The 21,496-nt window shown below is 40.8% G+C and overlaps 2 protein-coding genes across 3 annotated transcripts in view; one reads left to right on the top strand and one right to left on the bottom strand.

Moving 5' to 3' along the window:
• Positions 1-4,200: 4,200 nt before the first annotated feature.
• On the bottom strand, positions 4,201-4,762 carry LOC142426521 (translation machinery-associated protein 7-like). The gene has a single exon (XM_075532148.1). The coding sequence runs from the start codon at positions 4,700-4,702 to the stop codon at positions 4,508-4,510; it is 195 nt and encodes a 64-aa protein (XP_075388263.1). The 5' UTR covers positions 4,703-4,762; the 3' UTR covers positions 4,201-4,507.
• Positions 4,763-15,336: 10,574 nt separating this feature from the next.
• Positions 15,337-21,496, top strand: part of SLTM (SAFB like transcription modulator) — a 40,393-nt gene continuing 34,233 nt past the window's right edge. For both annotated transcript variants that reach the window (XM_075530595.1, XM_075530594.1), the window contains exons 1-2: positions 15,337-15,762; positions 16,995-17,082. In XM_075530595.1, the coding sequence (XP_075386710.1) occupies positions 15,580-15,762; positions 16,995-17,082 (271 nt within the window). In that variant the 5' untranslated portion in view covers positions 15,337-15,579. The remainder of the gene's footprint in view (positions 15,763-16,994; positions 17,083-21,496) is intronic.

Raw genomic sequence — 21,496 nt, 5'->3', positions numbered from 1 at the left:
TGGCAAAGAATATTTAAAGTGTCATGGTCTGACAGAAATACAAATAAATCTATCTCGGACGTAGTACAGCCAGAATGTCCCTAGAAGGGAGGGTGAGACTTTATATTGCATACTTTGGACATGTTAGAGAGACCAGTTTCTGAAAAAAGACAACACTCCCGGTAAAGTAAATGGATTGACACAACAGCTTCAACAATGGGATCAAGCACGCAACACTGTGAGGATGGCGCAGGACCGGGAAGTGCTTCATTCTGTTGCACATAAGGTCAGTCACTGTCACACGAAACCACCACATGGCTCTTAGGTACTCTGCAGCCTGGAACTAAACTCACCGCAGGCGCTCACCTGGCGGCTGAACAATCAGCATACTTATAGAGTGAACAATAATACCGGGGAAGTAAGCGCTCCCGAGTGCCATGACCCATGTGAGCTCAAAAGGGCAGCATTTACGTGGGGATCAAGCTCAGAAGGCAGGCGTGGATAGGAAACAATAGCAAATGAAACTATAATCACAGGGAAGGAATGGGAAAAGTCCTGCTACCTTGTGAGGCTGGACTCAATGTCATGAAACATGTGCATAAATTGTTGAATAGAAAGTCAATTTATTCAGTAACCCTTAACTCAAAATTATAATCAAAAGGGTTTTTTTTCAATTAAAAAAATCATTTCATTAGGGGCTCATACAACTCCTATCACAATCCATACATACATAAATTATGTCAAGCACATTTGTACATTTGTTGCCCTCATCATTCTCAAAACATTTGCTCTCCACTTAAACCCCTGGCATCAGCTATTCATTTTCCCCCTCCCTCCCCGCTCCCGCCTCCCTCATGAAGCCTTGATAATTTATAAATTATTATTTTGTCATATCTTACACTGTCCGACGTCTCCCTTCATCCACTTTTCTCTTGTCCGTCCTCCAGGGAGGAGGTTATATGTAGATCCTTGTAATTGGTTCCCCCTTTCCACCCCGAAAAGGGATTTTGTTTTTGTTGGTTTTTACCGTTTTTGCCTGCCTCCTCTTCCATAAGCAAATTCACTCTTCACACTCTCGAATCCTGACTCTCATTGGCTCCTCAAGAATGATCGGGATGAATGTGACCATGCACCTCTGCTGCCAGCAGTTGGACGGTATGATTACATGAGTCAGCTGGGTTTGCTTCAAAACCCGTTTTTCTAGTTGTACTTGTCATTCTAATTATGCCATTTAATTAAAAACGACTTAAGCCTGAGAAATATGAGTTCCAAAATTCAAAGGAAAGGTTTTATCCCTTTGAAAGGCCATGGCTACACCTCATGGAGTAAACCTTCCGAAGGCTGTTTGCAGTCATATGAATTAGGACAGAGTCCTAAGGAATCAACAGTGGGCATTTCCTTCCTGAGCATGGCTATGTTTGCCCAGCCTTGCCTCACTTCGGCTTTACATGTCAGGAAAGGCAGTTTGGGCACCGCTGACCTGGTAGATTTTCCATTCCACATGAATAACTCAGAGTGTTGAACCTTCAGCGCTCCTCTATAAAGAATCAAGGTAGGTATTCATATCCCTGAAGCACATTGTTCTCTCTCTTTCTCCCTTTTTAAAGATTATTTTTTTAGTCATTTTATTGGGAGCTCTTATAAAAATCCATACATCAATTGTATCAAGCATATTTACATAATCCATTGTGTCAAGCATATTTGTACATTTGTTGCCATCATCATTCTCAAAACATTTGCTTTCTACTTGAGCTCTTGGTATCAGTTCCTCTAAACATTTACTTTCTATTTGAGTCCTTGGTATCAGCTCCTCTTTTTCCCTCCTTCCACACCTTCCAGCCTCACGATCCCTTGATAAATTATAAATTATTATTGTTTTAATATTGTACACAGTCCTATCTCCCTTCACCCATGGTTTCTTCCCCTCTCCTCGCTCCACCTTTCCCCCACCCTCTTAGTATCGCTATCCCATTTCTGTTCCCGAAGGGTTTATTTGACCTGGATTCCATGTGTTGTGAGCTTTTATCTGTACCTGTGTACATGCTCCGGCCTAGCCCACAGTGAGGCAGGACTGAGGTCATGATGGTGAGAGTGAGGCAGCCTCAAAGAACCAGAGGAATATTGTGTTTCATTGATGCTATACTTCACCCTGGTTGACTCATTCCTTCCTTGCGACCCTTCTGTGAGGAGATGTCCCACAATATGTTTTTTATATTCTCGCTATCTTTTTTTTTTAACAGGTTCAACAGTGAATTAAAATAAAAGCAACTTACATGAATGCTCTTGTAAATCTTTGAATTTAGGTAAACCTTTCTGTCTGAGTCGATTCAACCATACTTCAAAAGTTCAGTAGACATTTTAAGTTTTAAATAAAAGTATTCCAGATATGCATTGTTTCTAAAACAGAAATACAGTTGTTGCAGAGTTAACTGGTTGTGTTAGTCCGGGTAGACTAGAGAAACAAATTCATAAACACACATATGTGTATATAAGAGAGGTTTTTATACAAGAGGAATTGAACATTGAGAAAACATCCCAACCCAGTCCAGTTCAAGGCCATAAGTCTGATATTAGCCCAGATGTCTGATACCAATCTATAAAGTCCTCTTCAGGCTCACGAAACACATGCAATGAAGCCAAACGCAGGATGATCACAAGCCAGTGGGTGGAAAGTCTTGGGGTCCGGTGGCATTGTAAGCATCTCAGTGCTGGCAGGGGTCTCTCTGTGGCTTCTCCGGCTTCCGAGGTCTGGTTGAGTCCATGTGGCTTGTCTTCTGCAATGTATCCCAAAGAGTAGCAGAGAGAGAGAGAGAGAGAGAGAGAGAGAGAGAGAGAGAGAGAGAGAGAGAGAGGTGTCTTCTACCTCCAAAGATGAAGGACTAGATTTCCCAGAATTCTCAGGAGAAGGCCATACCTACACAGAAGTCTCATTGACTATCTCCTGATTGACAGCCTAGACTCCTCCCCTACACTTTTAATCCTTAAATTGACACCAGAGTAGGTGACTACCACAGGGGGCATGTAGGAGCACAGTGGAAGAAAATAATACAGAAGATAAATAATACAGAAGATATGATTTCAGCTGAAATGTGTTGACTTGAAGCTTTCTACTCATATAGCAATAATAAGAAAGGATACACACTGTACATCTGGGAGTCAAGCATAATTTCTCTGGAAGGAGTAGCCCTCAAAGGTCATGGCCTACTCAGAACCTTTGGCAATAAGTAAGTATTTTTCAGTCAGATAATCTTCAATTCAGAAATCTCTACTTCCCTGAGAAGTAAATCCCCACTCTTGAGTGACTTTCATAAACACGAGAAGGATTAAAATACATTTGGATGTGCTTGACACCATGGATGTATGTGTGGATCGTGATAGAGAGCTGTACAAGCTCCCAATAAAATGACTAAAAAATACTAAATCAAATCTACATTAATACTTTAATGTCTATAGATAACGTCTGGACGTGCTTATATATAATGTTTGTTCTATTACTGTAGAATGAAAATCGCAATGTTTATACTATGAAATACTGGTTATGCTTGGAAATACGATTGATCAGTTTTATCATTTTAATAGAATGTGTATTCCTTACATTGTGTTTCAAGGACCTGGATACACCATCAGCTAAGCATCAGACTGCTAACCACAGTGGTTCAAACCTATCAACCACACCGAGGGAGAGAGATAAAGCTATCTGTTTCTGTGAAGATTTGTTGCCTTGGAAACCATATATAGACTAGCTCTGAGTCAGGGTCAAACAGTGATTGTGAGTTTTTATTTGTGCCATATTTCATCGAAGTGGGTTTCCAAGTGGAAATTGTATGCAGTTAGATATAAACGTCTCAAACCAAATTCACTGCCAGCGAGTCTATTTTAGAGGACAGGAGAATTGCCTCTGCGGTTTTCCAAGACTGCAAATCTTTATGGAAGTAGAGAGCCTCATCTTTTTCCTGAGAAGTGGTTGGTGGTTTTGAACTGCTGACCTTGCAATTAGCCTCCTAACTCATTGCCTACCATGTTACCAGCGCTCCTAGCTGTTAGACACATGGGCCCAACATTCACAGGTTTGGGTACAGATGTGAATGTAGACTTGTGAGTCAACTCTATATGGAAGATGATTAAAGTCAAGGTGATAAATAAGATCCTATTATGGAAGAGTGAAAAATAAAGAAAAAATGGCCAAGCACACACATTTTTATGAGTTAGAACTTTTTTTTTTCAAATGAGTTGCTTTAATTCCAGATGGTACAGAATTTTGGGCATCACAAAGACTGAAGAGCAGCTCTGGCAGGTTCTGGACTGGGGTCACTGACCTTACAGCTAAGACAGAAATGGCTGAGTGAGAAGAACTAAACATTGTATGATTCTTCTTTTTTTTTACAAAAGTTTATTCTTAAATGTACAGCAGGCTCCAAGACAACACTTCATTCTAACTCTAAGTGGCAACAAAACTCCAGCAGGGAATGCAGATGTTTACACAGGAACAGAATCGAGGGCCATCTTTGCCTCAGCCAACAAGAACAGCTCACTTTTGGCCAAATTGCTTCATTCCACCTGTGGCCAGGGGCCCATCTCCCAGAGCCTTCGCCTTTGGCTCCTCCAGTTTCTTTTGATCTTCCTTCTGTGTCTCCCTGAAAGCCTTCTCTTCTTTGTCCATCTCCGTGTTCTGCTTCTTGGGTTGTTTCAGGGGCTTCTTCTTGCCATCTTCGCGGCCCGACATGGTGCCTGTCTCCCCCTTCCCCAGACCTGCCACCGGAAAGCCGAGTTAGAACTTTCAACCTGGCTGGGAAGAGGTTAAACCTCCTGCATCAAGATGACTGGGGATAGGTAATCTATTCAAGCTGACACCATCAGGTAGCTATAATGACTTCCTGCTGGACCATCCCGTTCGCAGCTAGCACTTCCAATCCCATGTACATATTTCAGGCAAGGAAGTAGAACATAAAGATAAAATCCTTTCCTACATCAGGGTGCCCTTTTGATGAGAAAAGCAATCTCTTTCCTGGGATTGCCACTTATATTTCAGAGTCCTAAAGTGTGTCATATGGCTGTCTCTAAATTCCAGGGAACAAAAAGACTTGAAGTTGTCATCTTGCCATCCTTGATAGTGGAAGTCAGTCCTCAGGGGAACAGTGGTTAACACACGTGGCTGCTAATGGAAAGATTGAGCATTTAGGACCATCCAAAGGTTTCTCACAAGAAAACGGGTCAAAACAACAACAAAAAAAAGAAAACGGGTCATCTAATTTCAAAAAAAGAGAAAAGAAACAAACAAAAACACAACAACATTGCTTCTGAAGAAATCCTGGTCGACATTCATGGAAGATGTTATTTGGGGAACTTAATGTATTTTGGGCCCTTAAATGTAACATGACTAAAATCACAGCAATATTGTTATATATAGATTACATGCTAACTCTGTTTGAAACACACTCCCAAAACAACCGCTGAACTGGCTTGATTATTAAAGTACAGGCTGCATTCAAAGAAACAAAAGCCACACACACACACACACACACACACACACACACAAATCCTCCAACATTGCCATCAAGTCAATTCTGACCTAAGACAGCTCCACACAGTGCTCCCAAGACTGTAAATCTTTATGGGCACAGACAGACTCATCTTTCTCCCTCTGAGTGGCTGCTGGGGTTGAACCTGAAGTTAGCATGCCACCAAGAGTGCCACCAAGACTTCTTAAAACTCACTGACCTAAAGTCACTTCCAACTCATGAAGAACCCGGTATAGTTTTCCAAGGAAGTAAATCTCTTTACCGAAGCAGGTAACCTTATTTGGCAAGCAGACTGCAAGGTTGGTGGTTCAAACCCACCAACTACTGTTGAGAGAGAAAGATTTCCACTTCCATCAAGATTCACACACTTGGAAACCCCATATAGAGTCACAATGAATCAGAGTTGACTTGATGGCAGTGGGTCCAAATTACTAGCCATTGAAAATTCTACAGAGCACACTTCTAGTCTAACACACATGGGGTGGCCATATCGCAGAGATAATCCAAGGGCAACTGTTTTTGTTTTGCTTTGCTTATTTTAGTTTGTTTCTAAATCATAGAAGAAAGCTAGGGTTATTTAAAAGTTATCTTCTGCAGGAAGAACAAGCAAATCTGCCTTGGAAGAGGTAGAGCCAGAATATTCCTAAAAGCTAGGAGTGGGAGACTTCGCATATATCTTGGTGGACATGTTGTCAGTAAGGAATTATACCTGAAGAAGGTTATCATACTTGGGACAGGGGATGGTCAGTGAAAACAAAAGGAAAACTCTCAAGGATCTTTGACACAGTGCAAATATGAACTCAAACAAAGTAACAATTGTTATCATGGGACAGGATCAGGCAATGTTTTGGTCTGTTGTACACGGGTTGCTATGAGACAGAACCAACTTAATGGCACCTAACAACAACAATATTAAGCAATATCTACTGTATCTAAAGTATCTACCAACAACACAGAGAATTGGAACATTTGGGTGATGAATGAACAAGGTGTAGAAAAACTAGAGTGTATTTAAAGACAAAGGAAAAAAAAAACCCTGATATTCTAGAGATTGAGGAAAAAGCATATCATTCCTGTCAAATGCTGAAGCGATGGGTGGCAGAGAGCTAGGCTAAAATAAAGACTAAAAAATATACCTTAAATTTAGCTATTAGCAGGTCATTGGTGAATTTAGAAAGAGAAAATTCAGTGCAGTAAGAAGGACAGAAACCATATCTAAATGGGTTAAGGAGGAAATTCATGATGAGGAAGAAGAGGCAATAAAGGTAGGAAGCTCTTTCTGAAAGCTTAGCTGTAATAAAATAAGAGGACAATTGAATCAAATGTTCCCTCCATTCTAGCTCTTTTTCCTTTAGCATATTAATAAACCTTAAGGATATTTAACCTTAAACTCAACTCTAATCCTCTCCTTACCATGAATCTGCATCCTGTCTCAGTGAATGGTATGATCCTATGTTTAACTATTGAATACGACCTATGGATTCTACTTTTATAAATCATTCCTTCCCACACTATCTCACTATTAACCCAGTCTACATAATTTTCCAGCTACTTTACAGCAGTAGCTCTCTCACTGGTATCTGCCTCCATCCTTACTACAGCACTCATGGGAAATTCCAGGCTAATGTTCCAGTCTCCTTTCTCATCACTCTTCTTCCCTTGTATCATACTTAGCATTTCTTTATTATGATGTCTAACACCTCTTGCTGCTCAAGGCTGATGGGTCGATGTTGTGCTATAAAGAATGTGCTGATTCTGCTACTTTGTCTACGACAACTCACTGTCCTCTTACATAGTTGAGGACTGCGTTGTAAAGGTCTGTGTAGATCTCCACCAGACTGTGTACTCCTACAGGGCTTCCTTATGTCACTAGCACTCGTATCACTAGCACTTGGTCGGCGTGTGGGCTGGAGCTGGCATTACAATGTGCGTCCTTGATTAAGCCTTGTTGGAGGATCCCACGTATACTCTCCTCCAGTTCGGCTCGGAGAACCCCTCTTTCTCTTTCTTGTTTCAGCAATTCAGCCGCTTTTTGATCCTTCGTCTATCCCTTGGAAATTCTTTTCCCTAAAACCTAGCTGCAGAGAAAATCAGATTCCCCATTGTCTTGCTCCTCCTTTCTATTGGTATTATGCATTGGGCTGTGATCTGCCTGGTCAGCAGTTCAAACCCACCAGCAGCTCCTCCGGAGAAAGACTGGGATTGCTACTCCTGTGAACAGTTACAGGCTAGGAAACCCACGAGGGGTCACTATGAGTCAGCATTGACTTGATGGCAGGGAGTTGAGAGTATGTAACATATCATTCAGCTGTTCCGAAAAATACTTCCTTCGCTCATATGGTTTGTGTGGGTCAGAAATTTGCTAGTAGGTGTTTGTGACTCAGGCTGTCATGAGGCTGCAGTCTAGATATCATCTCAGTCTTCAGTCATCTCAAGGCTTGACTGGGCTGAAAGCTGTCATTCCAAGGTAGTCCGCTCAAATGGAAGGTGAGTCGGGACGTGCGGTTGACAAAAGGCCTCCGTGCTGTGCCATGTGGACCTCTACAGAGGACTCCTGGGTGTCCTTGCAACAGAGACGGGCTCCCTCACAAGTAAATGAACCAAGAGAAGGCAGGGTGTAAGCCAGATATATCCTGACCTAGCTTCAGAAACCGCCATCCTTTCCTCAATACACTCCTGATGACACAGCCGAGCCCTAGTCAACATGGGCAAGGACTACTTGCAGAGGTGACGAGCAGGAGGGGAGACTCATCAGGGCCAGTTTATAATCCGGTTACCACACACCTTCCTAGAGGATTCAAGCACTTTTTTTCAAAGTTTAATAAATACTAGAAGGAACTTGGTATATAATAACAATGGTAGAGCACTCTTTAAAGAGCCCTGGTGGTGCAGCGGTTAAGTGTTCAAGTTGCTAACCAACAAAGGTCCTGTGGTTCCAATCCGTGAGTCACTCCAGGCAGAAAGATGTGGCAATCTGCTTCTGTAGAAACGTACAGCCTTGGAAAGCCTGTGGGCAGTTCTATTGTGTAACCTTGAATTGATCATTAGTAATGGGTTTGATTTTGCTTCAGAAGCACTCCTTATCTTTTAGACCCTTTTGTGGTATTTAATTCTTAAAACCCTATTTAGATGATGAATGGTGCTGAATTATATATATATATATATATATATATATATATATATAATGTTTTGTTGCATATGTTTCTATCACAATAAAGAAAATACTTGGATATGCATATTATTGACTCCTTTTTGATACCATCTGTTGATCCCAAAAGTAGAATTAAAATTCTAAATCAAGAGCAGAATTATATTTAAAAGTAGTTTAAATGAAATCTTTTTAAAAAATCATTTTATTGGAGGCTCTTACAACTCCATACATCGATTTAAATGAAATCTTATATAGCCTCAAATAGTCTTTTTATTATAAATACAATATACACAGAAATATAGAAAAAATAACATAGAATAAGGAGTTATTATAAGTACTACCACTTGAATCTAGAAATAGAATGCTAGCAACAGTCCAGAAGCCTTACACATGTCTCTGTCCAGTTCCAACTCTGTCTTTCTGCTTTAGAATCAAGTACTGCCTTATTATAGCAAATCCTTCCTGATTTCCTTTATAGTTTTATTATGAGTATACACATCACTTCCTATCATTTTGTGTTACTTATATTTTATTAGGAGCCTTGGTGGTATCAAGGTGAACATTTCAAAATCTACCAGCTGCTATGCAGGGAAAAAGATTCTTAACGAGTTACAGTCTTTCAACCCAGTCTCCAAGACATGACTGCAACATACCAGCATGAAGCAGGGACCCAATATGAGGTCTGAGGGGGCAGTCCCAATCCCAACTACGTGGAGAGCACCCTTTCCCCCAGAAGAATTCGCTACAGCTAAAGGAGAGGGACATGTCTGATCAAAGCACACAGGAGTAAATGAAGGGGAAGGAAGAGAAAGTGGAGCCTGGCCCACCAAGCCTCGAGGAGGGATATTCCTGCTCAGAGCAGCCAATTCACAGAAAGGACCATATGGCCGACCCACTATGAGATGTGACATCCCTCACTGACCCATAGCCCTACAGGGGACAACACTGGAGACACAGTGCAGAAATTGCACCCAATACGATCACACCACACCGAGGCAAAACACTAAGGGTTGCAAAAGAACAACAAGGGGAGCAGAGCAAGGAAGTCCAGAGGGGATACAAAAAAATAGACTTTGGGACCAGGGTGTGGCAGCCCATCAGACTCGACAAGAAAACACATCTTTAAAAAAAATCATTTTATTGGGGCTCATACAACTCATCACAATCCATCAATTTCATAAAGCACGTTTGTATATTCATTACCCTCATCATTCCCAAAACATTTGCTCTCCACATAAGCCCCTGGCATCAGCTAATTTCCCCCTCCCTCTCCACTCCCCCTTCCCTCATGAAGCCATGACAATTTATGTTATTATTTTGTCATATCTTACACTGCCCGACGTCTCCCTTCAAGTTGGAAAATACTTCTGAAGCAAACAGACCTTGAACTATTTACAGGCTTTTCATTTTTTGGTCATTGATTTTTGTTGTTGTTGTTTTCTTTTGTTGCTTTGTTTTTCTCTGTCTTGTTTTTTTGTGCATACTATTATATCTGCAGGTCTATCCAGATAAGGTAGGCTGGATGAACAGTCTGGAGGAGAAAACAACGGGACCAATGGTTCCAGGGAGACATGGGGGTGGTGGGGGGCGGGGAGAAGGAGTGGGTGTTAATAAACCCAGGGACAAGGGAACAAGTGATCCAAAATTGATGGCAAGGAGGGTATAGGAAGCCTGGTAGGGTTTGATCAAGGACAATGTAACCCAAAGGATTTACTGAAATCCAAATGAAGGCTGAGCATGATAGTGGGACAAGAGGAAAGTAAAAGGAAATAGAGGAAAGAACTAGGAGGCAAAGGGCATTTATAGAGGTCTAAATACAGGCATGTGCATATGGAAATATGATTATATATGATGATGGAGATATATATATATATATATATATATTTAATATTAAGGTATCAGATGGACATTGGGCCTCCACGCAAGTACACCCTCAATGAAAGAACACTTTGTTCTATTAACCTGGCATTCCATGATGCTCACCTTATTGACAGGATCCCTGAAGACAAAGTGGGTGCATAAGCAAATGTGGTGAACAAAGGTAATGGTGCCCAGCTATCAAAAGATAAAGCGTTTGGAATCTTAAAGGATAGAAGGTAAACAAGCCGTCATCTAGCTGAGAAGCAACAAAAAAAAGTTACAGTCTTAGAAACCCATGGGTCAATTCTACCCTGTCTTATTAGGCTGCTATGACTTGGAATCAACTCAATGGCAATGAGTTTGGTTTTTGTTTTTTAATTTTGAAATAATAAAATAATAATACAAATAATATAATGATGTAAATAAAACATATGTAAGTGAAAGAGCAGAACAGATATTCTGTCAGATTTGGTTTCTTTCAAAATTATTTTCATTGGCTTTTATGCATAATTATTACACAAAGCTAATTGGTTTCTGATCATTATTATATAGCATTTTATGAATAAGGAGCTGTGGTGGTCTGTTGGGACAGCTAAAGATAAGGTAGGCAGTTCAAATCTACCAGCTACTCTCTGAGGGAGATAGATAAAGTTATCTATTCCCATAAAGAGTTTTAGTCTTCATTTATATCAATGAAAATGATGGGGGTCAGAGTGGAGATCCAAAGCCCATCTGTAGGTAATTGGACATCCTCTCACAGCAGGGTTACAAGGTAGGAAGGAGTCAGCCAGGGTGCAGCAAAACACCAATGAAACACACAACATTCCTCTAGTTCTTTAATGCTTCTTCCCCCCACTATCATGATCCCAGTTCTACCTTACAAATCTGGCTAGACCAGAGCATGTACACTGGTATAGATAAGAACTCTTGACATGGAATCCAGGACAGATACATTCCTCAGGAATAGTAATGGGAGTAGTAATACCATGAGTGTAGGGGGAAGGTGGGGGAGAATTAGGAAATAATCACAATGATCAACATATTAACCCTCCCCGGGGAGACAAAGAGAAACATGGATGAAAGGAGATAGTGGCTGGTGTGAGCTATAAAATAATCATAATAATAATGTATAATTTATCAAGGGTTCAAGAGGATGGGAGGGTTGGAAAGGGAGGGAAAAAAGGAGAAGCTGATACCAAGGGTTCAAGTAGAAAATGACCATGGCAGCGTATGTATAAAATGTGTGGGACACAACTGGTGTATGGATTGTTATAAGAGCTGTAAGAAGCCGCAATAAAATGATTTTAAAAAGGGGGAAAGGAGGAATTTGAATCTTGGAAACCAGGGTAGCTAAGATTTGGAATCAAGGGGATGGCAATGGGTTTGATTTTGGTTTACTGCATGAATTCATGTACAGGGTTGCTATGAGTTGGAATAAGCTTGACAGCCCAGACAGCACTGCAGAAAGATGCAGAAATTTATTTATTTATACTTCCTACTGTTAATAGGTATTCACATGGTTTCTAGGTTGTAACTATTATAAATATTCGAATTGCTGCTATGTTCATTTATTTTTCCATACAGTATATATTTAGGAGGGAGAGTGGGAGCAATTCAATAAACATTTGTTGAATGATGATATTTATCAACACAAAGTATTACAGTGAGTACAAAAATGCTCAGTAAATGGTACACTTATACATGTCAGAGCTTTTTTAAAGTGGTACCCTCAATGGAGAAATACACACAGGTAAGGGTAAGTGTAGCTGGAGGAACCCAAGCCTTAGGTCTTGCCTAATGTATCTGCAAAGAACAGGATGTATGATGGCTAGTTTTAGGATGAAGAAAACGTCTAAATAACAAGGAGAATATTGAGAAATATTGTGTTACTTTACCTAAATCATTTTACTAAAAGAGAAAGTTATATTAAAGGGATGTTCATTAAAAAGTGAAATTTTTTTTTTTTTAGCTTTTTGAAGGTTCCTTGAGGTTCTTAAAAAAGCCTAACTGCTCAAGGTAGATGTTTTTTATAAAATTACTGCTAAGTTTTAAGATGACTTCAGGGGATTGCTTTTTTTAAACAATTTTATTGGAACTCCATCCACATGTCACACAATTCAATAATTCAATCATATCAAGAAGAGTTGTACAATCTCCACAATCAATTTTAGAACATTTTCTTTTTCCTTGTACTCATTGTTATTCATGTAATTTTTAAAAATTGTGGCATAAATATACATAACAAAACATCCCATTCAACAACCTCTATATGTATAATTTAATATCATTAATTATAATCTTTGTGTTATATAACCATTTTAATTGATATAAAAATGAATTATTCAGATAATTTTAAAAACACAGTAACTGTAGTTTAAAACACAGCATTAATTATCTAATGTATTAAAAGTAAAGCATATTAACTACATTTTATTATTTTCATTAAAAATTTTTTATTTATGTGAGGTTTTCCTCTAAATTAATTTGAACAATTTAGAACCCATTTTAAGAAGTTTAAACAATATGCAATGAGCAAGCTTATATGCTTCCACACTCAGTTGTTAACCAAGGAGTTAGATTTTCAAATTTACTCAGAGGCACTCAGTAGAAAGGCCTGGTGATCTACTTCCCCCAAAGCAGCCATTGAAAAGCACATAGAGCACAGTTCCACTCTGACATAGACAGTGTTTTTATGAATCAGAATTGAATTCAGGGCAAACAACTGTATAGATTTTCTAATTGTTAAATATTTGCTACATTTGTTTCGAATTCACATTTTGCTAGATTTACTTTCACAGTTGGTAACATATTGCCACATTTGCTGTCTTGCCTGAAAGAAAATTACTGACAGAATGATTCTTTACCCTAAGTATCTTAGCATGGATACTCTAACAACTAGGGCATTCTACATACCAAACTTACTCCTAGAGAGTGGATTCTTCCCAATAGCGGTTGAAAGGTAACAAGATAGCACAATTTAAAGGTGGTCTCTGTTCCCATGGACCTCAAATATTCTTACTCTTTTGTTTTTGTTGTTGTTGTTCTTTGATTCAGGTAAATATGACATATAATTAGTAAGTCTGCTTAGTCATCTTTTAATTCTAGAACAGTATGGTGATATATTTCTCTTCCTCATAATGTTGCTATTTTGAAAGTCTAAGGCAGTTAATTTGTAGACCGTTCTATAACTGGGTTTGTCTGTTTTTTTCATGACTGGATTTCAGTTAAACTTTTTTAACAGGAATATTACATAGTCCTCCGTGCATCATATCAGAACTCACACATTCACATTTTATGTTACTCCGCTGCTGAATTTTAAGTCAAAAGAGAGAGAGAGAGCCAATGACAAAATGAATCCCTTATGAATATACTGTGAACTTTTGGGTTAGGTTAACCTCCCTTTATAAGCATCCAAAGAGGGGTTAGGAAAGACATTGGAATAAGATCTGACTTTAATGTTAATTTACCCAATTATTAACTATGAGCCTTCACCTAACTTTTAAAAAGACAGAGAGAGGATGAGGTCAGATTACTAATTCTCACGGTCATCTAGTAGATTCTGACTCAGTGACCCTGTAAGACAGAGTAGAATTGTGTCTGTGGGTTTCTGAGACTGTAAATCTTTTAAGATCAAAAAGCTTCATGTTTCCAACTGCTGACTTTGAGGTTAGCAGCCCAACCAGTAACTGATGACACCACCAAGGCTCCTGATGATTACTAAAGACCCTTTGAATTCTAAAACTATATGACTGTGATGCAGCAATATTGTCGTAGAGGCAAGGTTAGATTTGGAATCAGAGCAGCTGCATTTAAGCACTAACTCTGCCACATACCCTCTGTGTGAACAAGGACAAGCCATTAAATCGTGCTGAACTTCACAGAAATTTGTCTTAAGAGTTGGGATAGATTGTTACCAAATATCAAAGTGCATTCTATAAAGAACTACCTGAATTGATTATTTTGTAACATCCATTCCTCTTTTTGAATAAATAGATCAACCAATGAAACAAAGGCCACCTAAAGTGAGTCAGGTCTCATCAAGTAAGTTTTAAAGGCAGGAAATATATGTATATTTAAATGCCTGTCACACTTGACTTATGGAATATACAGAATAGTTGTAATCCATAAATGTTTATGCTTTGATGATTCTTAATACCGGCTAATGTATGAATAGGTACTCACGTGTACAGGCCAATCCTCCATAAGAAGGTAATCATTCTTCTTGGAACCCCTACATTGGGGGGTGGGGGGAGAGAAGACAGTGAACATTGCATAGGGCAACAAGCACTATCATTTCCTCATTCAGTGAATAAATTCGTGTTGAGTTCCTAGATCCGCCCAGAGGGCAGCAAACCAAGCCTAAACTGAGGGCACACCTTCCTGTTTTTCAAAGGAGCGGTCGAGGGAGTGGGCAACCCTGGAATCAACCAGGGTTAGGAGACGTGCTGTCCCTCCTTGAGGCGGCCAGTGAGCTGTGTCACGCGGGCCAAGTCCTCACAGTCTTGGACCAAGTGTCCCGAGGTGTCTTTCGGATCTTTTGCATGGGACTCCGGGTTCCGGGTTCTTTCGTGGCCGGTGCACACCGATCACATTTCTCCCTTATGCAGCAGAGCCGATACACGTCTTTCCCTGGGAGAGGCTCGGGGTGCGCGCACTTGACGTGTCCAGTAACCCGTCCAGGTTGTGACCTGTCACGCCCAGCACGGGGCAGTTGCTCAAGCCTAGTCGTTGCAAGAAAATGGCCATGGAGAGCGCGGCGGGCGGGCGGCGCGGTCCGACCGGCCTGCCCGCACAGCCCACGTCAGGGGTCGCGGCGCCCGGGGGGCCACAGCTCATCGGCGGGCGCGCGCCGGGCGGCATCCCCCGCGCCAGCGCGCACGCGCGCCCGTCATCCGGGTGCTGGCGGCCGCGGCAGGTTGCGCCGGGGTGGCGGCCAGGGGGCGTGGCCAGCGACTCATTGTGCGCAGCGCGGCGCGACGCCGGAGGCCTCGGAGGCCCGAGCCGAAGTTGGCGTCGCCGCGGTCGCTCGGAAGACCACTCGCTGCCTCGGCGGCGCGCCGCTCTCCCAAGATGGCTGCCGCCCCTGGTGCCGTGGCCGCCGCCGCCGCCGCCGTCGCCGTGGCCGCCGCCGCCGGCCAGGGCGAAAGTAAAAAGATCACCGACCTGCGCGTCATCGATCTCAAGTCGGAGCTGAAGCGGCGGAATCTGGACGTCAACGGGGTGAAGACGGTGCTCGTCTCCCGCCTCAAGCAGGTGAGGCCCGGGCAGGTCCGGGGAGGCAAGCGTAGGCCGCGCCGCGCGCCCCGCCGGGAGCTCCCGCGCCCGAACGCCGGCCGGGGCCGCGGCCCGCCGGGCGGAGCGGCCAGGAGGCCCGGGGCGCCGCCCGCGCACGCGGGGCGCGCGGGGACCCGCCCTTGTCGCCCCCGCCCCCGCGCGCCAGCCTCGGCGTTCGAGGGACCCGCGAGCCGCCGGGGACCCGCCGCTGCGGACGAGCGCGCCCGCGGCGCCCCCGGGACGTCCCCGCCGGGCTGGGAGGGCGGCGGACGGACGGACGGCGCGGCCTCCCCAGGGCGATCGTGGGGACCCGGGAGGTGCTGGGTCCCCTGCCTTCAGCCATGGTGAGCGCGTGCCTTCCGCGGCCTCGGAGGGAATGGTTACTTTGGTGACTTGGGCGAAGTTACCGTTTAATTGTGCCCAACCGTTTCCTTCCCGTCTTGGGGGCGGGGGTGGAGGGGGGCTGGGGATTGGTCGTGGGGGGGGTCATGGGTGCCCCGGAGAGGTTTGTTTTCTTCGGATCTTCAGTTTTTGCATCACCGCCATCGATCTTTTCCCGGATTATCCTCCTGGCTATATTGGAGAAAGCGTTGGAATTGTGGTAGAGGAGAAATCAGTTTGTAGGCTCGATGTGAGGAAAGCGCCCTTTGGTTATTTAATTTAGTACCTAGCAACTTTTCTGCGATTGCCCAGGCTGGATTTTAGATTTTTTTTTTTTGTGACGATGTGCTATTTAATTTTCTCGATTTGATAGCACTTCAGAGTCCGTGTGATTTTGATACCTAGTTTTGGTGATGGGTTTTTTTTTTTTTAAACTCAGCAAGGTTCTCCGACTTCTGCTGTGTAGTTTAATTGCCCCAAATGTTGAAGTCCGTGTGGTAAATGAGTGGCAGTTCGACTAGCCTGTTGGCGCTTTGATTAAAGCGCTCCGCCCTGAACCAGACGGTCGGCGGCTCCATCGCACCAGCTGCTCAGTGGGAGAAAGATGTGGCAATCTCTGGCCAGAATGACTTGCTGCCCTGGAAGCCCAGCGAGGCAGTTCTCTGTCCTGTAGGGTCGCTGTGAGTCAGTCGGCTGGATGGCTGGCTGTGGGGGACTTGTTTTGGATTGGTTTGGTTTGTTGAGGCGTGAGGTTTGCAGATTTCTTTTTTGCTTTTATAAAATACATTTAGATAGATTGTGTAGCATATTAACTTCTCTTTCTGATGTAGGCTATTGAAGAGGAAGGAGGCGATCCAGATAATATTGAATTAACTGTTTCAACTGATACTCCGAACAAGAAACCAACCAAAGGCAAAGGTTGTTACAAGTTATGAACATATTTTAAAATATATTTCGGTTATATAACTTGCCTCTGCTCTTGTGCCACTTGCCCTGTTTATGTAGTGCTCCTCTTTTGCTATTTCCCTCTGGCACTCTGCCATGTTGGGTCAAGGAAGAGAACTCTTAGTGTTTCAAGACGCTGGGTGACATGTAGCCTTTTAGATTCCACGGAAGCCAACCTGAAAGTGAGACAGTACTTTACTGCTTCTGGAAAAAATGACCAAGTATAGTTTCATAATACTTCTTCCTTCATAGTGTGAAGCTTGCAAGAACAAAATACAGATTGATACATGCCAAGGATAAAATAATTTGGTACATGCCTACCTTGCCCCACAAATGGCAGAGTATGGATGGAAATTCCTATCAAGTCTCTCACCTTGGCGCTCTGCTCTTTCTATAACCTTTATGTTTAGTAGTGTGTTTGACTTGGTGAACTTATTTTGGGATTAGGCTATTATGCGTTCTAATTTTCGGTGAAATCTGAAAAGACTTTAGGGATTATGCTATAACAAGGGAGACTCCACTGTTAGCACCCTGTCTTCCACCCCCAAGTTGTAAGTTATAGGGAATTATTTAAGGATTTTATTTTATAGCTCTTTTAACGAGACCAAAATATATTGCTAGCATATAGTTATTCTGTGAATAAAATAAATGTCATTTAGTTAAAGTCGTTTAGTTAATATAACTGGATTTTTAAAAACTTCTGGTAAGAGAAATCTTTATTTGAATCATTACAAATTTCTCCTCTCATAAGGACAATGACAGAGGGTGGGCTTGATGTGAGAGTATTTGGATCTTGGTAGCTATCTGAAAATTGCATTAATTGCTACAGTTCTGACTTGGACAAATACAGTGATTTTTTTTTTTTGAGTCTTAACTTCCTCGATACTTTGTATATTCAAAATGCCATGCTAACTGTAGCTACCCAAATAATTAAAAATAGAGCGAAAGGATTGAATGGCTACAATTGAAGAGAATATTAATTTTTTACCTCAGGCAACCTGTGGTATGGGATCACCCATAGGATTGGAGGGCTACCATTATTTTTGGGCCTCAGGAAATTGGAAAGGTGTAAGAATTTCCAGGGTCTATTAATGATATAAGTGGAGGTGGAGTTTAGATGAGTAACAAAGTATCTTGAAGGGTTTTTTGGTTGTTTTTATTTTTATTTTATGTAACTCTTAGCCCAATGTATCATTTTGAGAAAGAGACCTCTCTATGCTTAGAGAAGCTTGTGCTGACAGGAAAAGGCTATTTTAAAAATGGGCAAGCTCCTAAAAAATTTAGAAGTTACCCATGTATTTATTGTCTTGTGGTGGTTTTGATTCAGAAGCTTTACTTAGCACATTATAGTTGCTTGATAGATGCTAGAATATTAACCAAAATTCTGAGTTACTTGAGTTCATTATAGTTTTTAACATTTAAATATCATTGGATTTTTTAATTCAAACTAGCTTATAATTTCTCTTCTTTTTCATTCATCTTATTCTTAGAAATAATTTAATCAATAAAATTTAGAGATTTCCCCCCAACATATTATATATGATATGTAAATACATATGTGGATTCACATGTATATTAGTATATTCCTTTTTCTGTGAATTATAAAAATGTTTTATAAATGAATTATAAAACTTTGATTTTTCTTTAACTCTGTTGTGAAGGTGTCTTGTCTTAGAAATGTATCATTTGTCTGTAACAGTCTACTTCGTACTCCCTGACCATTATTCTCATAGTCTCCTTGAGTTCCAATGATCACAGTTAAGATCATAATATAAATTTTTAATTTAGAACCGAGGTTGAATAAAAATTTACAGCCAACCTACTTAAAGATAAGATTATATTACAGTAGGAAGCTTAGAATTCTTAGCAATAAATTCTAGTTTTTTAATTACTACCTTAAGTTCTTTTTGTCAAATCTTATTTGAAAATAACGTCATCTTGGTCATAATACCACTTTGCCTTCCCTGGGACTAGTCCCTCTTTTGTAAAATTGGAAATCATGCAATGTCATGTATAAGACTCTTAATTGACATTTAACAGCTATTTATAGCCAAGAGTCAAAAGGAAAATGCATTCTCTTCAACTATGCATAAGGTATATTTTCTATTTTCAAGAAAACTCAAAACAGTATAACTAGCCCTCAACACAGATTATTAAATGACAGAATGTGATCACATGGAGGCAGTCACACAGATGTCAGTCAAACATGAGAAGAGTAACTTGTCAAGGGAATAAATAATTTTTATGATAATCTTAGGTAAATGTGTGTGGTAATAAAATGAAAGCTGCTTAATGGTGTTGGAAAAATTAGTAGTTAATTTATTTTATACTAAGAAAATGTGGGATCACTGTTTAAGTGAAATTGCACTATTTCTTTAAATGAAATTGTGTTAAGGTGATTTTGTTTAGGCAAATTAAGAGGAAAAGAACTGCATTTATACATACATTGTAAGTATTTTTAAAACATAGTTACTAAAAGCAAAAAGTTATACTGTGTGAATGGGTTTGATATTAATAATGAACATATTTATAAAATGTATTTTCATATACTTATAATGGTGGAACAGTGTTGAGTTGTCTGAGTGTTTTATATTACTCTTGCGATTTTTTGAGGTGACAGTATATATAGCACTCTTGCTATAAACTTTTGAATACTTGATAAAGAAGAAAGGTTGGCCTGGGAAGATTTACTGTCATATTTGGGTGTGTTGTGAAAGCGGTTAAACAGGTAGAACTCACTCCTCATTAGTTTTATAGATTTTAAATGTAAAGTTTCTTTGGAACTTTCTCTTTAAAGTCAACTTTAAACTTAAGCAAAAATTGCTATTTTATGTGCTAAATCAGCCCAGTATTTAGAAATATTCAAATATTTCTGGTGTTGAAATTTTCAATACCTATAAGACTTAAGAAGGTCAAAATAACTATGTAAAATCTGATTGTTCCTGGTAAAGAAATAAGTATACTTTGAGCTTATAAGTCTGGCCACAGATCAAACCTAACTTTTTACAGATCATACCACTAGCAATATATTTATAATTAATTACATGTGTACTGTGTAAAATGTCAGAATACAGGCATATTAGTCAAAGATGACAATACAGTAATCAACTCTACGTACTTAAAATACTTTTAAGTTATTATAATTCCTCCTTTTTTAAACAAGTGTAAATTTCAATGTTAAAGAATTATGTAATTAGAACTCTGACATTTAAAAATACTTTGGAGGATAAAAGGAAGCCCCGGGTGTAAAGGGGTGATGCGCTGAGTTGCTCACTGCAAGGTCAGCAGTTTGAACTCACCATTCCCTTTGGGGAAGAAAGTGGTGGCTTCCTCAGAAACTCAAAGTGGCGGTTCCACTTGATTGTAGAGGCCAATGGTGGTGGATTATAGGATAGACTTCCTGTATGTGTTACTTGGTACCAGTAGGCTGAAAACTTCACGAGGGCAAGGAACAGAGTCTTTTAATTCACTTCCATCTCTGTAATGCCTAACACAGAGGTGAGCATATAATGTGCTCGGAAAAATAGTTGTAAGCAAATGCCGAAGGCCATTGAATGGCTTCCGGGTCGGTTGCTGGAGAAGACTCCTCTTTTGGTGCTGATTTTCATTGCATATTTCTTTTTAGGAAACGGGTACATTAGAGATTACTGGGCTTTGATGTCTTCCATCCTCTGTAAGGCTCCTTTCTCGGCAGCCATGAGTGACTGTACTTTATAACCCTTGAGTCATTGCATCGTCCTTTTATTCATCACTAAATTGTTGCTGTCCTGCAAAGCCTCATTGGACTATTGTCCAACCGCAGAAATGCCATCATTTTATTTTAACCATTAAAAACTATACCTGGTGGATTATTTTTGTCATCGAAGCATGTTTTTAATTTCCCCCCCAGCGGTTTCTAGCAATGAAATATGTGTCAAGGATTCTGGTGAGGAGATAGGGGCAAGTTTTAAGCACTTCAACGAGCGTCTCCCGAGTGGTTCAGACTGGGGCAAAGTGCTTTAGACTGTCCACTTTTGGTATTTAGGGGTCTATGTGAACCCATGTAAATTAAAGTACTCATTGTATTGGAATTAGAGATAAAGAAATCATTATTTGTTGGTGGCATCACGTTAAAGTAATTTAAGCAGGGTGACAGGGCTGGAGAAAGGCCAACACGGTCGGTTCATTTTATCAATCATACTCCTCACCAAGTACAGTAAAGGATGTCAGCTGCACAGCTCCAGGCAGTAAAGTTTGCTTCATGTGCCCACAGCTCAGGTGGCCAGACAAGGCAGCATGGCAGCTTTAGTACCGTGAGTAGCAGTTTGCATTCACACTAGACAGTGCTGCTTTCCAGATTGTAAAATTGAGGTGTTCTCATGGGGAAAACATTAGGATGATTTCAAAT

This window comes from Tenrec ecaudatus, chromosome 14 (genome assembly GCF_050624435.1).
Source record: "Tenrec ecaudatus isolate mTenEca1 chromosome 14, mTenEca1.hap1, whole genome shotgun sequence".
Taxonomy (NCBI): Eukaryota; Metazoa; Chordata; class Mammalia; order Afrosoricida; family Tenrecidae; genus Tenrec; species Tenrec ecaudatus.
Note: the sequence above shows the minus strand (reverse complement) of the source record. Positions and strands in the feature narration are given on the sequence as shown.